At 39.7% G+C, this 12622-nt stretch overlaps 1 protein-coding gene across 2 annotated transcripts in view; it reads right to left on the bottom strand.

Annotated features, from left to right (window-relative positions):
- The window catches only part of HSF2 (heat shock transcription factor 2), a 36662-nt gene extending 25849 nt beyond the window's left edge, over positions 1–10813 (bottom strand). The window contains exon 1 of one of the 2 annotated variants that reach the window (XM_029224326.1): positions 10622–10813. In XM_029224326.1, the coding sequence (XP_029080159.1) occupies positions 10622–10714 (93 nt within the window). In that variant the 5' untranslated portion in view covers positions 10715–10813. The remainder of the gene's footprint in view (positions 1–10621) is intronic. The other variant, XM_029224327.1, reaches the window with a different exon arrangement.
- Between the last annotated feature and the right edge of the window lie 1809 nt (positions 10814–12622).

Raw genomic sequence — 12622 nt, 5'->3', positions numbered from 1 at the left:
CTTCCCTGGTTGCGCAGTGTTGAGAGTCCGCCTGCCGATGCAGGGGACATGGGTTCGTGCCCCGATACGGGAAAATCCCACATGCCGCGGAGCGGCTGGGCCAGTGAGCCATGGCCGCTGAGCCTGTGTGTCCGGAGCCTGTGCTCCACAACGGGAGAGGCCACAACAGTGAGAGGCCCGCGTACCGCAAAAAAAAAAACAAAATACAAAAAAAACAACTAAAATTGTATATATTTAAGGTGTACATGATGATTTAACATATATTCACACATGCACAGTGAAATGACTACTACAAGCTAATTCACCAAACTAAAAAGCTTCTGCACAGCCAAGAGTAATCAACAGAATGAAAAGACAACTTAATGGAATAAAAATATTTGCAAATACATATCTAATAAAGGATTAATATCTAAAATATATAAGGAACTCTCACAACTCAACAGCAAAAAGACGCAACCCAATTAAAAAATGGGCAAAGGAGGGCTTCCCTGGTGGCGCAGTGGTTGAGAGTCTGCCTGTCGATGCAGGGGACACCGGTTCGTGCCCCGGTCCGGGAAGATCCTGCATGCTGCGGAGCGGCTAGGCCCGTGAGCCATGGCCGCTGAGCCTGCGCGTCCGGAGCCTGTGCTCCGCAATAGGAGAGGCCACAACAGTGAGAGGCCCGCGTACCACAAAAAAAAAAAAAAAAAAGGGCAAAGGATTCGATTAGACATTTTCCCAAAGAATACATACAAATGGGCAACAAGTATGTGAAAAGGTGCTCAACATCACTGATCATCAGGGAAATGCAAATCAAAACCACAATGAGACATCACCTCATACTTTTTAGGATGGCTATTCCTAAAAAAACAAACCAACAAGTGTTGGTGAGGGATGTAGAGAAAAGGGAACCTTTGTATACTGTTGGTGGGAATGTAAATTGGTAATGTCATTATGGAAAATGGTATGAAGGTTCCTCAAAAAGTTAAAAATAGAACTACCATATGATCCAGCAGCCCTCTTCTGGGTATATACCCAAAGGAAATGAAATCAGTATCTCTAAGAGATATCTGTGCTCCCATGTTCACTGCAGCATTATTCACAATAACCAAGACACAGAAACAACCTAAATGTCCAACAAACAAAGAATAAAGAAATTGTGAGATATATACATACTTTATACATATATTGATATATTTTATACATACATACACAATGAAACATTATTCAGCCTTAAAAAAGAAAGAGATTCTGCCACTTGCAACAACATGGATGATCCTCTAATTTCTTACTAACAACACAATTTTGTCTGATGCTACAAATACATTTCTCAGTCCCTCTTAGAAACAGAGGTGGCCAAATAACACATCTGGCAAACAAGATATAAACAAAATGGATTGAGCGGAGCTTCCACAAAAGCTTCTAAAAGGGAAAAGACTCAAAGTGTCAAACTCCTACATCTCATATTCCTGCTCAGAACCTGGAGCCAACGGCTAGAGCTCCAGTAATGACTGAAGTAGAGGAACTAAGTATGGCTGAAAGGTTGAGAAGGTGACTCAGTATCTTCAGATGTAAGAGTACATCTTCAGATGTAAGAGTACATCTCTATACAGTACATCTCTATTTTGTTTAAGACATTGTTGTCTGGATTTCTATTACTTGTGTCTGAACTTAACTGACAACATTTAAAAAATTCAATAAAGTTGAAAGCTTACTAACATAAAAATATATCCAACATTTATGACAAACGATTAACTGCATTAATTAAAAATTTTCTATCAGTAAGATGAAACACTCAATGTGAAATTTAGAAGATCAGATCTCATTCATAATAAAATGTACAGTAAAATAATGAATTTCACTTATTAGATTGGCAAATTTTTTAAAGTTTAAAAATAACCACTGTTGGTTATTAGGTAGTAGCTATTAAAATTTTAAAATGCATACATCTTTTTCTATCTTAAAAGGACTTTCCCTCTACCTTACTTCCTCTCAATCTATCCACCCCATCTGTCTTTTGATTCACTGCAAAATTTGACAAATATTTTAAAGCCCTCTTCTCCAATTCAGGGCCATCTACTTACTCTCACTAAAATTTGGTTTCAGTTTTTGTGCCTCTACTGAAACTGTTTTTTCTAAAATGTCAAATGCCAAATTTAATGCCCTCTTTTCAGTCCTCATCTTCCTACACCTCTCTGTGGCATTTCATTTGGCACTACTGACACTCCCCTTCTTAAATGCTCTGCTCTTATGGCTTCGAAACTATACAATGGGTCTCCTATCTCTCATGTTTCTTTTCAATTGTTTTCCAGCTGTCAAGAGGTAGTGGGTTTTTTAAGTTTCTATCCTTGATTATGATACCTTTTATACTCTTTCCTTAGGCAGTCTCATCCACACCAATTTCTCTAATTACTGACTTTATTATGTATAATGATTATCACAACTATGCCTCTGCCCCTGACCATCTCAAATTTCCCACTTGAATTTTTCAATCATTAACATTTTTACACAATGTTCTTTGACTCACTCACTTGTCTATTTCAAACCCATCATCCTACTCCTCCAAAGTCAACTTTTTCCTGTATTCTCCATCCCTGCATGCCCTGTCCCCTCTAAGCTACCCAATTAATTCTGTCATCAATAACAAAAAGGCAAACTAAAAATTCTCAATTTTAACAGCTAGTAACTTAAAGGGGAAATATTTAAAACATTTCCTTTAAAAATAAGAGAAAGGGATCCCATGATTGCTGCTTCTATCTGACACCCTGAGGTATCTTAACCACTGCAAAAAATGAAACTGAAGGTTCTCAAAATAAGAACAAAACTGTCATATCCAGACACCTATGGATGTACACTTTGAGAATCCAAATCAGTAAAATGAATAGCTCACTGGTTTATTATCAATATACAAACGTTACTTGTGTTTCTAATTACCAGCACAGCAATTATTTTTCATTAAAGGATACCACTTAAAATATCTATAAAATCTAGCAAAGCTGTACAAGATCTAATTGCAAAAAATATAAAATTTTATTAAATAACAAAATGAATTTAGAAAAATGATTTGTTCCCATGAACATATATCATAAAGATACCTATTTCCCTAATCTGATTTACAGTTTCAGTACAATTCCAATAAAAAAAAAATCCTAATAGGTTTGCTTTGTTTTTTTCTTTAATGGAACTTGATTTTAAAACATATATGGAAGAGCAAAGACCAATAGTAGTGAAGGCACTCCTGAAGACTACGTTGCCCTCCCAAAAGCTTTACAGAGCTACAGTAATTAAGACATGTGATACAAGAAAAAGGATAAATTATCCAGTGGAACAAAATAGAGAACCTAGACACAAAAACACAATCTACATATAATTTTGCTTATAAGACAGAGGTAGCAACACAAATCACTAGAGGAAGAAGAAACTGTTCAATAAAGGGGTTAAAACAACTAAATATGGAAAACAATGAAACAGGATCCCTTATACCACACACAAAAATCAATTCCAGTGAATTAAAGATTTAGATATAAAATTCAAACCTTTAAAATTTTCAGAAAAAAAAAAAAGAGATGGAAAAGTATTTCTCTCTCCTTGGGGTAGGAAAGCAAAAACATCCTGAAGAAACAAAGAACATGAATCACAAAAAAGGCTGATATATTAAATTATACTAAAATTAAGAACTTATACTCATCAAAAGAAAGTAAAAAAGATAAGCCACAACTAGGAGAGGACAGAGGCAACACGTACATCCAAAAAGATCCAGAATTACAAGGAATTCCTACAAATAATAAAAGATAAACCACCCAATAGAAAAATGGTCAAACATTTCATAGAATACAAAACACAAATGGCCAATAAATATGAAAAGGTGTTTGAACACATTAATTATCAGGGAAATATAAATTAAGACCTCATCGATATAATATTTTATATCCACTAGATTGGTAAAAACTCAGAAGAATGAGAATATCAAGTTTTGAAGAGACAAATTAATGGGAAATCTCATGCACAGCTAAAAGGAGTACAAGCTGATTTTTTTCAGAAAATAATTTGATCTTGAGGTTGAGCGTGCCATACCTTATTTTCCAGAAATTCTACTCCTCAATGTAGGTTTAACTACCTTACAGAAATTTTTGCTTACATACACCAGAAGAGGTGTATAAGAAAAGTCATAACAGCATTTGACATGGTTGATCATCTCTTTCTTGAACCATTTTCTTCCATTAACTTATATGACCTCACTCCCTTGTGTTTTCTCCTTTCTCACTGTTCCTTCTCAATCTCTCTTGCTGGCTTTTTCTTGTCTTCATACTCTCTAAATATTAGAATACCCTATCTTGCAGGTCCTTCTATCTTCATCTGTCTCCCTGGATGATCTCATCCAGTCCCATGGCTTTACCACTCACAAGCTCCAAACTCCACCTTGTATGCCAGTCTTACATTATCTAAATAACCTATTCAACATTGCCATTTGAAGGTCTTGGAGTACAGAAGTCATTCATGCTGTTCTCCTTTCCAGCACTGCACTTCCCCAGCTCCTTTGAAATAAGGTGTCGTCATATGACCAAGTGTGGTCAGTGAAATGCAAGCAAAACAAAACACGTCTGAAGTAATACTAGCGATCCATTTGTAATCTCAAAGTTAACATGGCCAAACAGAATCCCCACCTGCACTTCTCCGAATCTTCCCGCATCTCCGCAAATGGTACCATCATCCATCCATTGCTCAGGCCAAATACATGAGTCATTCTAATTCTTTTCTATCTCTCCTCCAACTCCAGAAAATTTATCATTAAGATCCGTGACCTTGCCTTCAAAGTAGATATTACATCTGCTGCTCACCACCTCCACTGCTATTACCCTAGTCTCAACCACGCTATTTTCAATACCATAGTGGAAAACTGTGATAGTCTTCTAACTAGTTCCCTCATTTCCAATCTCCTTACCATGCCCTAAGGCCCTATACCATTTGCTTCTGCCTACCTCTCTGACCTCACTCTCATGTTATCTAAAGATAATCCAACTACATAGGCCTTCTGCAATCATATGAACATGCTATGCTCAAGGCCTTTACATTTTCCATTCCCCTTTGCCAGACCCATCTTTTCTAATCATTCAGATCTCTGCTCACATATCACCTCCCCAAAGAGGCTTCATCGTCACTCTACCTAAAATACAACAGATTCCAGTCATTTTACATGCTAGTTATGAATTTACTGCGCCAAATTCATTCTTCGATGTCTGCTCTGCAAATATGGAGCTGAGTCTTAAATATCTTTCTTTTCGAGCATGGTGTTAAGCTTTGTCATAGAAGATACTAGAGAGATATTACAAGAGGAAGGGATTACCCTTCCTGGTTCCAGTGTGTCCTTGGCAGGTTCCTGCTGTGCAGGCAGGTTCTCCAGCACCTAGCTCTTGCAGTGCACAGAAGGCAGCAGCACCCTAAGGCCAGCAGCTTCCCCCAACACTCCCCTCTCCCTTGGGAGGCTTCAAATCAGAGTATCTCTGGCCAGACATCTCTCCATGAATAGCTTTCTAGGGTACCCTAGAGCATAGGCTAATAAACATGTTCTTAAACGGCTAGATAATAAATATTTTAGGCTTGCAGGTCATAACTCTGCCCCTGTAGCAAGAAAGCAACTACAGACAATATGTAAGTAGACTGAGCATGGCTATATTCCAACTAAACTTTACTTTTAAAACACATGGTTGGCCCACAGGCCATAATCTGCCAACCCCTGCCCTAGAAAGCATATTTCCCGGCAAGTTCTGAAGGATGGATTTCTAGTAAGTCCCACTAGTGTGGCATCACTGAAGTCTTTGCCATTCAGTGAAATATGGTCATTCTCTCTCCAACAAGGTCTTAGACTTCGGGGAAGGGCTCTTATTTGGGCACTCGCTCTTAGGCCTACCAGTGACGGCTGCTTCTTATAACTGCTATTCCTATCTTCTTTAGAGTTTTCTTTACCCCAATTCTCCTAATATAGTTATCCTATTAAACTTTCTCTGTTCAAAATACTGTGTGATTTGTCTCCTAATTGCACTCTCTCTTTACCCTGCTTTATTTTGTTACTTATCACTAACTGAAATTATATTATTTGTGTTTGCTTACTTTTTAATTATCAGTATCCTTCACTAAAATGTAAGATCTATGAAGGCAGCTATTTTGTTAACTACTGAATGGATTCCTACTACCTGGCACACTGTCTGGTTGTAACAGAGTCACAACTATTGTGAGTGACAATAAATGAGTCTTTGATCACAGTGGACCAAATTATATTTTTAGAATTTCAACTCTTAGATTATATATATCAAATGAGGAGATGAATGCATCTTGCTTATATTGCTCTCTCTCTCAAACACACACAACCCTAACTCACTAATATTGTTCTGTGTCTCTGCTTATGGTATTCCTTCACTCGCTACTTCAAAATTAATAAGTAACTTCTTTGAGTGCAAAATTTCTACCTTACTGCTGTTTAAACCTGTGAAGCTTAAGCACTGCAACACAGAACTCTCCCTATGCATTTTATAAGGGACAAAAAGCCACTATTACTCAGTAGGGTGAGAAGGATGGTAGCTTCTCTTTAGGCCTAACCCATAAATGTTAGCAAGCTTCCAAATAGTAATTGTTTCTGCTCAAACTGGTACTCTTGGTTATAAACGTCCAAAATACTCTTAATAATAATCTAATACTTCAGCCCCATTACTTTAAAAGTTTCCAAAATAGAAGTCTCTTTTTTAAACAACCGGTCTGTAATTTCTTAATGTTTACCAACCATTCCTTGTGAGTCTCTAGCTCTTTCTCTTACATATACAAATAAAAACTAGTTGTCTGTGAATCAGTCAACTTTTCTGTAGGTCCATCTAAAGTGGATTTAACCCCTATTCTGCCACACTTGTGGCCTTTCTTGTTTTCACTTGAGAGTACTGCTGGGAAATTCAAAACAATACCATAACACTGGAAGTCTAAAGATCTACTGTTCAAATTCATCCAAAACAGCTAGAAAACACTGGACAAATTCTGGTTTTGCTCCCTTTCCCTCCTATTTCCTGATCTGTCTCTGCTGACTTGAGATGGATAGGGAAGTACAGACTGCCATAGGGCACAAAAAGGTGGAACAGATGGGTATGAAGTCTTTGGTGGAAATCACTTCTTGGTATTCTCAAGCAACCTGAAGAACTGAGACAAAGGAAGTAACACTGGTAAAACAGTGACTTTCCAGTTCTTTCTTTTTTTAATATTGCTTCACTTCAACATACACTGAGTATCATATATCAGTAACAGTAAAGGCTGTTCCTTACGATCAATGGCAAGAACTTCCATTCAACTTCCACAACTTCTTGTCCCTGAAGATCAAGTTTCCCCAGTTGCTACCAAGCTAAACCTGTGCCCTCTGTTGAGGACTCTGTTACATTTAAAACAGCTTTAGGTTGTTCAACAGTACTATCCCTGTCCTCGATTCTGGTAACAGACTGCCTACCAGAGCCAAAATAGCTATAGGAAATGTAAAAACAGACAAAAAAGAAAGGAAAAAGAAATATCAGTGGGGAATTTGGGGGATGTACTGTATGTTTTAAAGACACTCAGAATCTAAAGACATTTCTATTACTTGAGTTTATAACAGTATTATTTTGATTGTTCAGAATATTATATTTCTACAATTAATGACATCAATGGGGGTATTAGTTCATTTCTGTCATACTACAAATTTCAAGGAAAACTAAAGTTATATAAGTCTTCAGGAATATTAAGCCAAGCTTTTCAAACTGCAGTTGGTAAGTTTTCTCCCCTTGCCTTACACTCTAGCTAGAGTAAATTATTTTCCACAAGTGAAAACAATTGCATAAAAGATTGCCTCCTTTCCAAAACATCTTCTACTTCTAAAAGGTCTTAATATGATTTTCACTCAGAGAGTATAAATGCTAAATTACCTCAACAGAAGTCCAGCAAAACAAATTTGAAGGAAACCAGAAACAACCATAAATAGCAACTTCTAAAAGAAGAGAGTAAATTATTTTGGTTTTTCCATCTAACATAATTGTTCAATTAAAGTTTTACCTTTCATTGTTAACACTGTTTTCGGAAAAATCTGTGGGAATGTAAGACAACTTCCTTAGGCAACTAAGCATAGCCTAAGACATTAATCCAGAATTGTCCACTGACTTGTGGAGGAGTAATATTTTGGTATAAAAACTAAATATTGTGACGACCTGTATTAAGTGTAGGGCCGTTGATGGAAGAATGATCTGGGAGCTCAGAAATCTATGTTAGAGCCCCACCTCCGATAATGCTAGCTTTTTAATTATAGATAAATAATCTAACCTAAGCTTCAAATCTACATAATGAGGCTAAACCAGATAATCTTTGAGATTGTTTTCAGGCATCATTCCACTTTTATCATTCCTACCATTTCCATTACATAGTCCAAGGATTTCACTGCTTAATCAAACATTTATTAAGAACCTACTGTATCCCTTGGCACAGATACTGTCCCTGTCCTCACTGAATTCATATATATATATATATATATATATATATATATTTTTTTTTTTTTTTTTCCTTCAGTACGTGGGCCTCTCACTGTTGTGGCTTCTCCCGTTGCGAAGCACAGGCTCCGGACGCGCAGGCTCAGGGCCATGGCTCACGGGCCCAGCTGCTCTGTGGCATGTGGGATCTTCCCAGAATAGGGCACGAACCCATGTCCCCTGCATCGGCAGGCGGACTCTCAACCACTGCGCCCCCAGGGAAGCCCTGAATTTATATTTTAATTCTCCCACTATGTATTAAAAAATGAGAAGCCAAAACATAAGTTTAGACTTAATAATGGAAAAAAAATAAGAATGATTTTTAAGTGGTTTATTTAGCTTAAAATTCATAAAATGATGCATTTATGGATTAGTATGAAACTCTACACATTTGATACTGCCCATAAAATTAAAGTATTATTAAAATATGCTGGCTAATGAGAATTTATTAGACCTGCTGACAGAATACCCCTTAACTAAAACCAATTTCCAATATATTTAGGTACCATTTCTAGGCAATAAAAACAAGAAGGCCCACCCAAGACAAATAGGTGTGATAAAGTCAGCTTGGGAGTGGGGAGACTCTCAGTCCAATCTCTTACACATGCACAAGGCTGAGTAACTGCAGTCTGTGCTGATCCATCCTTGTCAACTTTTAATCCTTATGACTGATGAAAAGCATGAGACATCTGTTTATTTTTAAGTGTATACTGGTGGCTGGCTTCCTTATTTTCACCCCACCCCTTCTTTGTACAACTGTACAGAATTCATCAAATGCCTAATGCACAACATCCACTCGATGCTACTGACCTTCAAGAAAATTAAGTCCTAGAGGGAGATAAAGAAAATAAACAAATGACAGCAATATAAGGCAGACTGTGGTGTTACAGTAGTCAAAACTTCACGTACTCAATATAGTGCTCCCTGTTAAGATAAAATAGTAAAACTGAGGGTTCCTAGCATAGGAAACAGAAGAGAAAAGAAAGTGAGAAAGAGGGGAGATAACATTTACTCAGCACTTAACAGGTGCCAGGCACTGTGCAGGTAGTTTTCACTTACTCTTTTCCAGGCCTCTAAACAAGATAATATCCAAAACAGATGACCATCTACAATAAGAGAACTCCACTCCCCTTCACAAAGCGATTCCAATAGCCTATGTGTATTGTAACGCAAATGCTCTGTTTATGTAATAATCATTCTAATTAGAATCAGTATTTGGAACTAGAGGGGGGTCTTGGATCACCTAAGTAACCCATTCATCTTATGGACGACGACACTTGGGTCAGACGAGATAAGGAGCCTGTTTAGTGGCAGAATTGGGATCAAACCAATAATCAAGACATCTATACACCACACTGCCGGCAACTGTTTAGTGAAATTCAGTGATTCGTTTTTGCTCTCCACTGTGTTACTGAACACCTGTCTATTGGCACTTTTATTAAAATAATCATAAAAATCCGTTTATAAAAATGGCTCAGAACCGCGAAAGAATAACGTACCATTTTCTATATAATATTTTCAAGCCTCCTGATAAGCAGTAACCTGCGTTTGAACATGTGCCTCCTTCCCTGACTGCCGTCATAAAGATCTCAGATGCGAGGCGAACTGTGTGTCTGTTTTAGGGGCGAGAATCAGGTCGTGAAGGTAAAGACTGCCTCACATAAACCCCGCGTTGAAGATCCCGGCCAGAGCTGCCCGTGCCCCCAGCGAGCCGCAGCCCGCGAGCCCGGCGGGAGGACGGAGGATGAGTGTGCAGTAACGTGGCTCCCGCTCCCTCGGCTCGTCGGCCGCCCTCGTTCCGCCGTGCTGGTTCCGAACGCCGCCCGGATCGGACCGTTACGGGGTCTCCTGGGCCGCGGCGCCCCGCGCGGGCCGCCCCTCCCCCACCGCGGCCTGAGTCAGCGGCACCGGCCGGGACCCCCGCGGCTCCCCGCGCGAACAATACCGGGGTTCCCCGCGAGGCTGCACGCCGAGGCCCGTGCCACCCCGCCACCCCCGCGCCGCGGGCCTCACAGAGGGCGTTGAGCCGCAGGCCGCGAGAGACAACCCCGCGGGAGAGAGCGAGAGAGAAGGACGTTAGTTAGGGGGTTCGGAGGCCGCCGTGCCCTCACCCTTACCTGACTCCAGGTGATGAACTCGTTCGTGTGGGTTTCCTCCACAAGCGTCCACAGCTTGCTGAGGAAAGCCGGCACGTTCGAACTCTGCTTCATTGTTAACGAGGCGCAGGAATTCCTAATTCTACACCCAAACGCGGCGGTAGCGGCGGAGGCGGAGGCGTCGGCAGCGGAGGCGGGGGCGGCGGCGGCGGCGGCAGCAGCTGCTCCCCGAAAACGCCCACAACGCAGGCGCAGCAGCTCCCGGGCCCCGCCCACCTCGCCCCGCCCCGCCCCGCCAGGCGCGCAGTGAGGCGGGGTAACCGGGCGGCCGCACGTGACTGACCAGTCTCCCCGCTCGGCCTGTGCTCACTGGTCTCGCGCCGGTCCCGTTCCCGACCAATCCCAGGAGCCGACCGCACAACAGAGGAAAGCAATTGGATGCTGCAGATGGGGAGGGGTGGGAGCAAAGGGGGACGCTGCTTTCTCATTCGCCCTGTCTATAGGAGCTCTCGCTGTAGCGGATCTTCTGCTTGGGGGACTGTGTTTGGTTGTTTCACGTGGAAGCAGCTTTGGATGTTTGGGCTATGGCTGGAAGGCTACAGAAAGTCCTCAGGGGCCTTTGAGTCATAAGTTTGGTAGGCAAAGTGTGGGTTGCGCCAGTCAGGCAGGAGGAAGGAGTGTAATACTTCACACGGGGGGGAAAAACAGCTTTCAAGCATGATTTGCTAGGCCCCAAATTGAAACTGTGTTAATAATAATGAACCTTGTCCTTAAATTTTCATTAGGAAAAAAATCGTTCCTATAAAACACATTTATCAAATAGAGGAATTTAAATAAGTCACTCTTTACTAAGCACGTACTACAGTGAACCAAGAACTGTAATAGGCAGCTTACATGCTGTTTAACAGACATGGAATGCGCACTATGTGCGCAGCATAAAAAGAAATAGTATCATTTATTCTGTTTTAATCAATTAAAATAATTGTTCCTGTAGGTACTTTACAGGTATGTTCTTAAGATAATTATCGCTGTATGTCCTTTACAGATTTGGTATAGTGGAAAAAATATTGGACAAGGAGTCAGCATATGAGTTTAGACCCAGCTTCAAGGACACATTAGTGGATATTTAATTACACTGGTAGTGTGTGTAATTAGAGCTATCCCTTAATCTGTCTGTGCCGGTCTTTCCCATCTCCTCATTGGGAATAAAACTGTCTCTCTTTTCACCCCTTAAGATAACATTAATAACATAAGAGGTTTGAAAATATAAAGAATTGTACAAAATTTAAAATATTTTGAGTCAGAATGTAAACATAAGAATGTACAAACAAGTCAGAGATAATAATTAACATTTTATAAGAAATTCAACATAGGATTGGTTTACCTCCTGGGTACATGTAATTTAATACAATAAAAAATGAAATACATACAATTTCCAACAAGCATATATTTATTGAAATTTGTGTTTGACTTTGTGTCTAGAAATGATCTGTTTGCTGAAACAAAATCAGATGTGTGGTGGGAGACATCCAATAAATGAACTAATATTTGATGAGCACTTAAATATGCCCAGGGTTTTACATATATTATATCATTTAATCCTCACAACAACCCAGTGCAGTAGGTCTTATTATCCCGTTTTTCCAATGAAGATTCTGAGACTCAAGAGCAAGTTTACCTATATCACTGCTAGTAAACAAGAGAGGGTGTTTACACTCAGGCTTTATTGAGTTCGAAAGCCTATGTTCTTTCCGTTGTATGATGATGACACCATCTCAATACTTAAGATGTTTATACTCTGACTTAAGACACAAGACGAACACAATGATGAGCAATCATTAATATTTTAAAAATAGCTAAGTTTGTCATATAACTAGTACTGAAACATTTAGAAAGACAGAGTTGAGTGAGTTAAGGTCGTAAGGGAAGAATTCTCAGAGGATGGGGACCTTAAGTTGGGTCTTGAAGTACAAACGCATTTGGCTAGCTAAAAAGAAAACAGCACTGAGCAAAGATGGGGAG

Source organism: Monodon monoceros, unplaced genomic scaffold (assembly GCF_005190385.1).
Source record: "Monodon monoceros isolate NGI ecotype Baffin Bay Population unplaced genomic scaffold, NGI_Narwhal_1 Super_Scaffold_15, whole genome shotgun sequence".
Lineage (NCBI taxonomy): Eukaryota > Metazoa > Chordata > Mammalia > Artiodactyla > Monodontidae > Monodon > Monodon monoceros.
The sequence above is the reverse complement of the archived record's forward strand: the minus strand, read 5'-3'. Positions and strand labels throughout refer to the sequence as shown.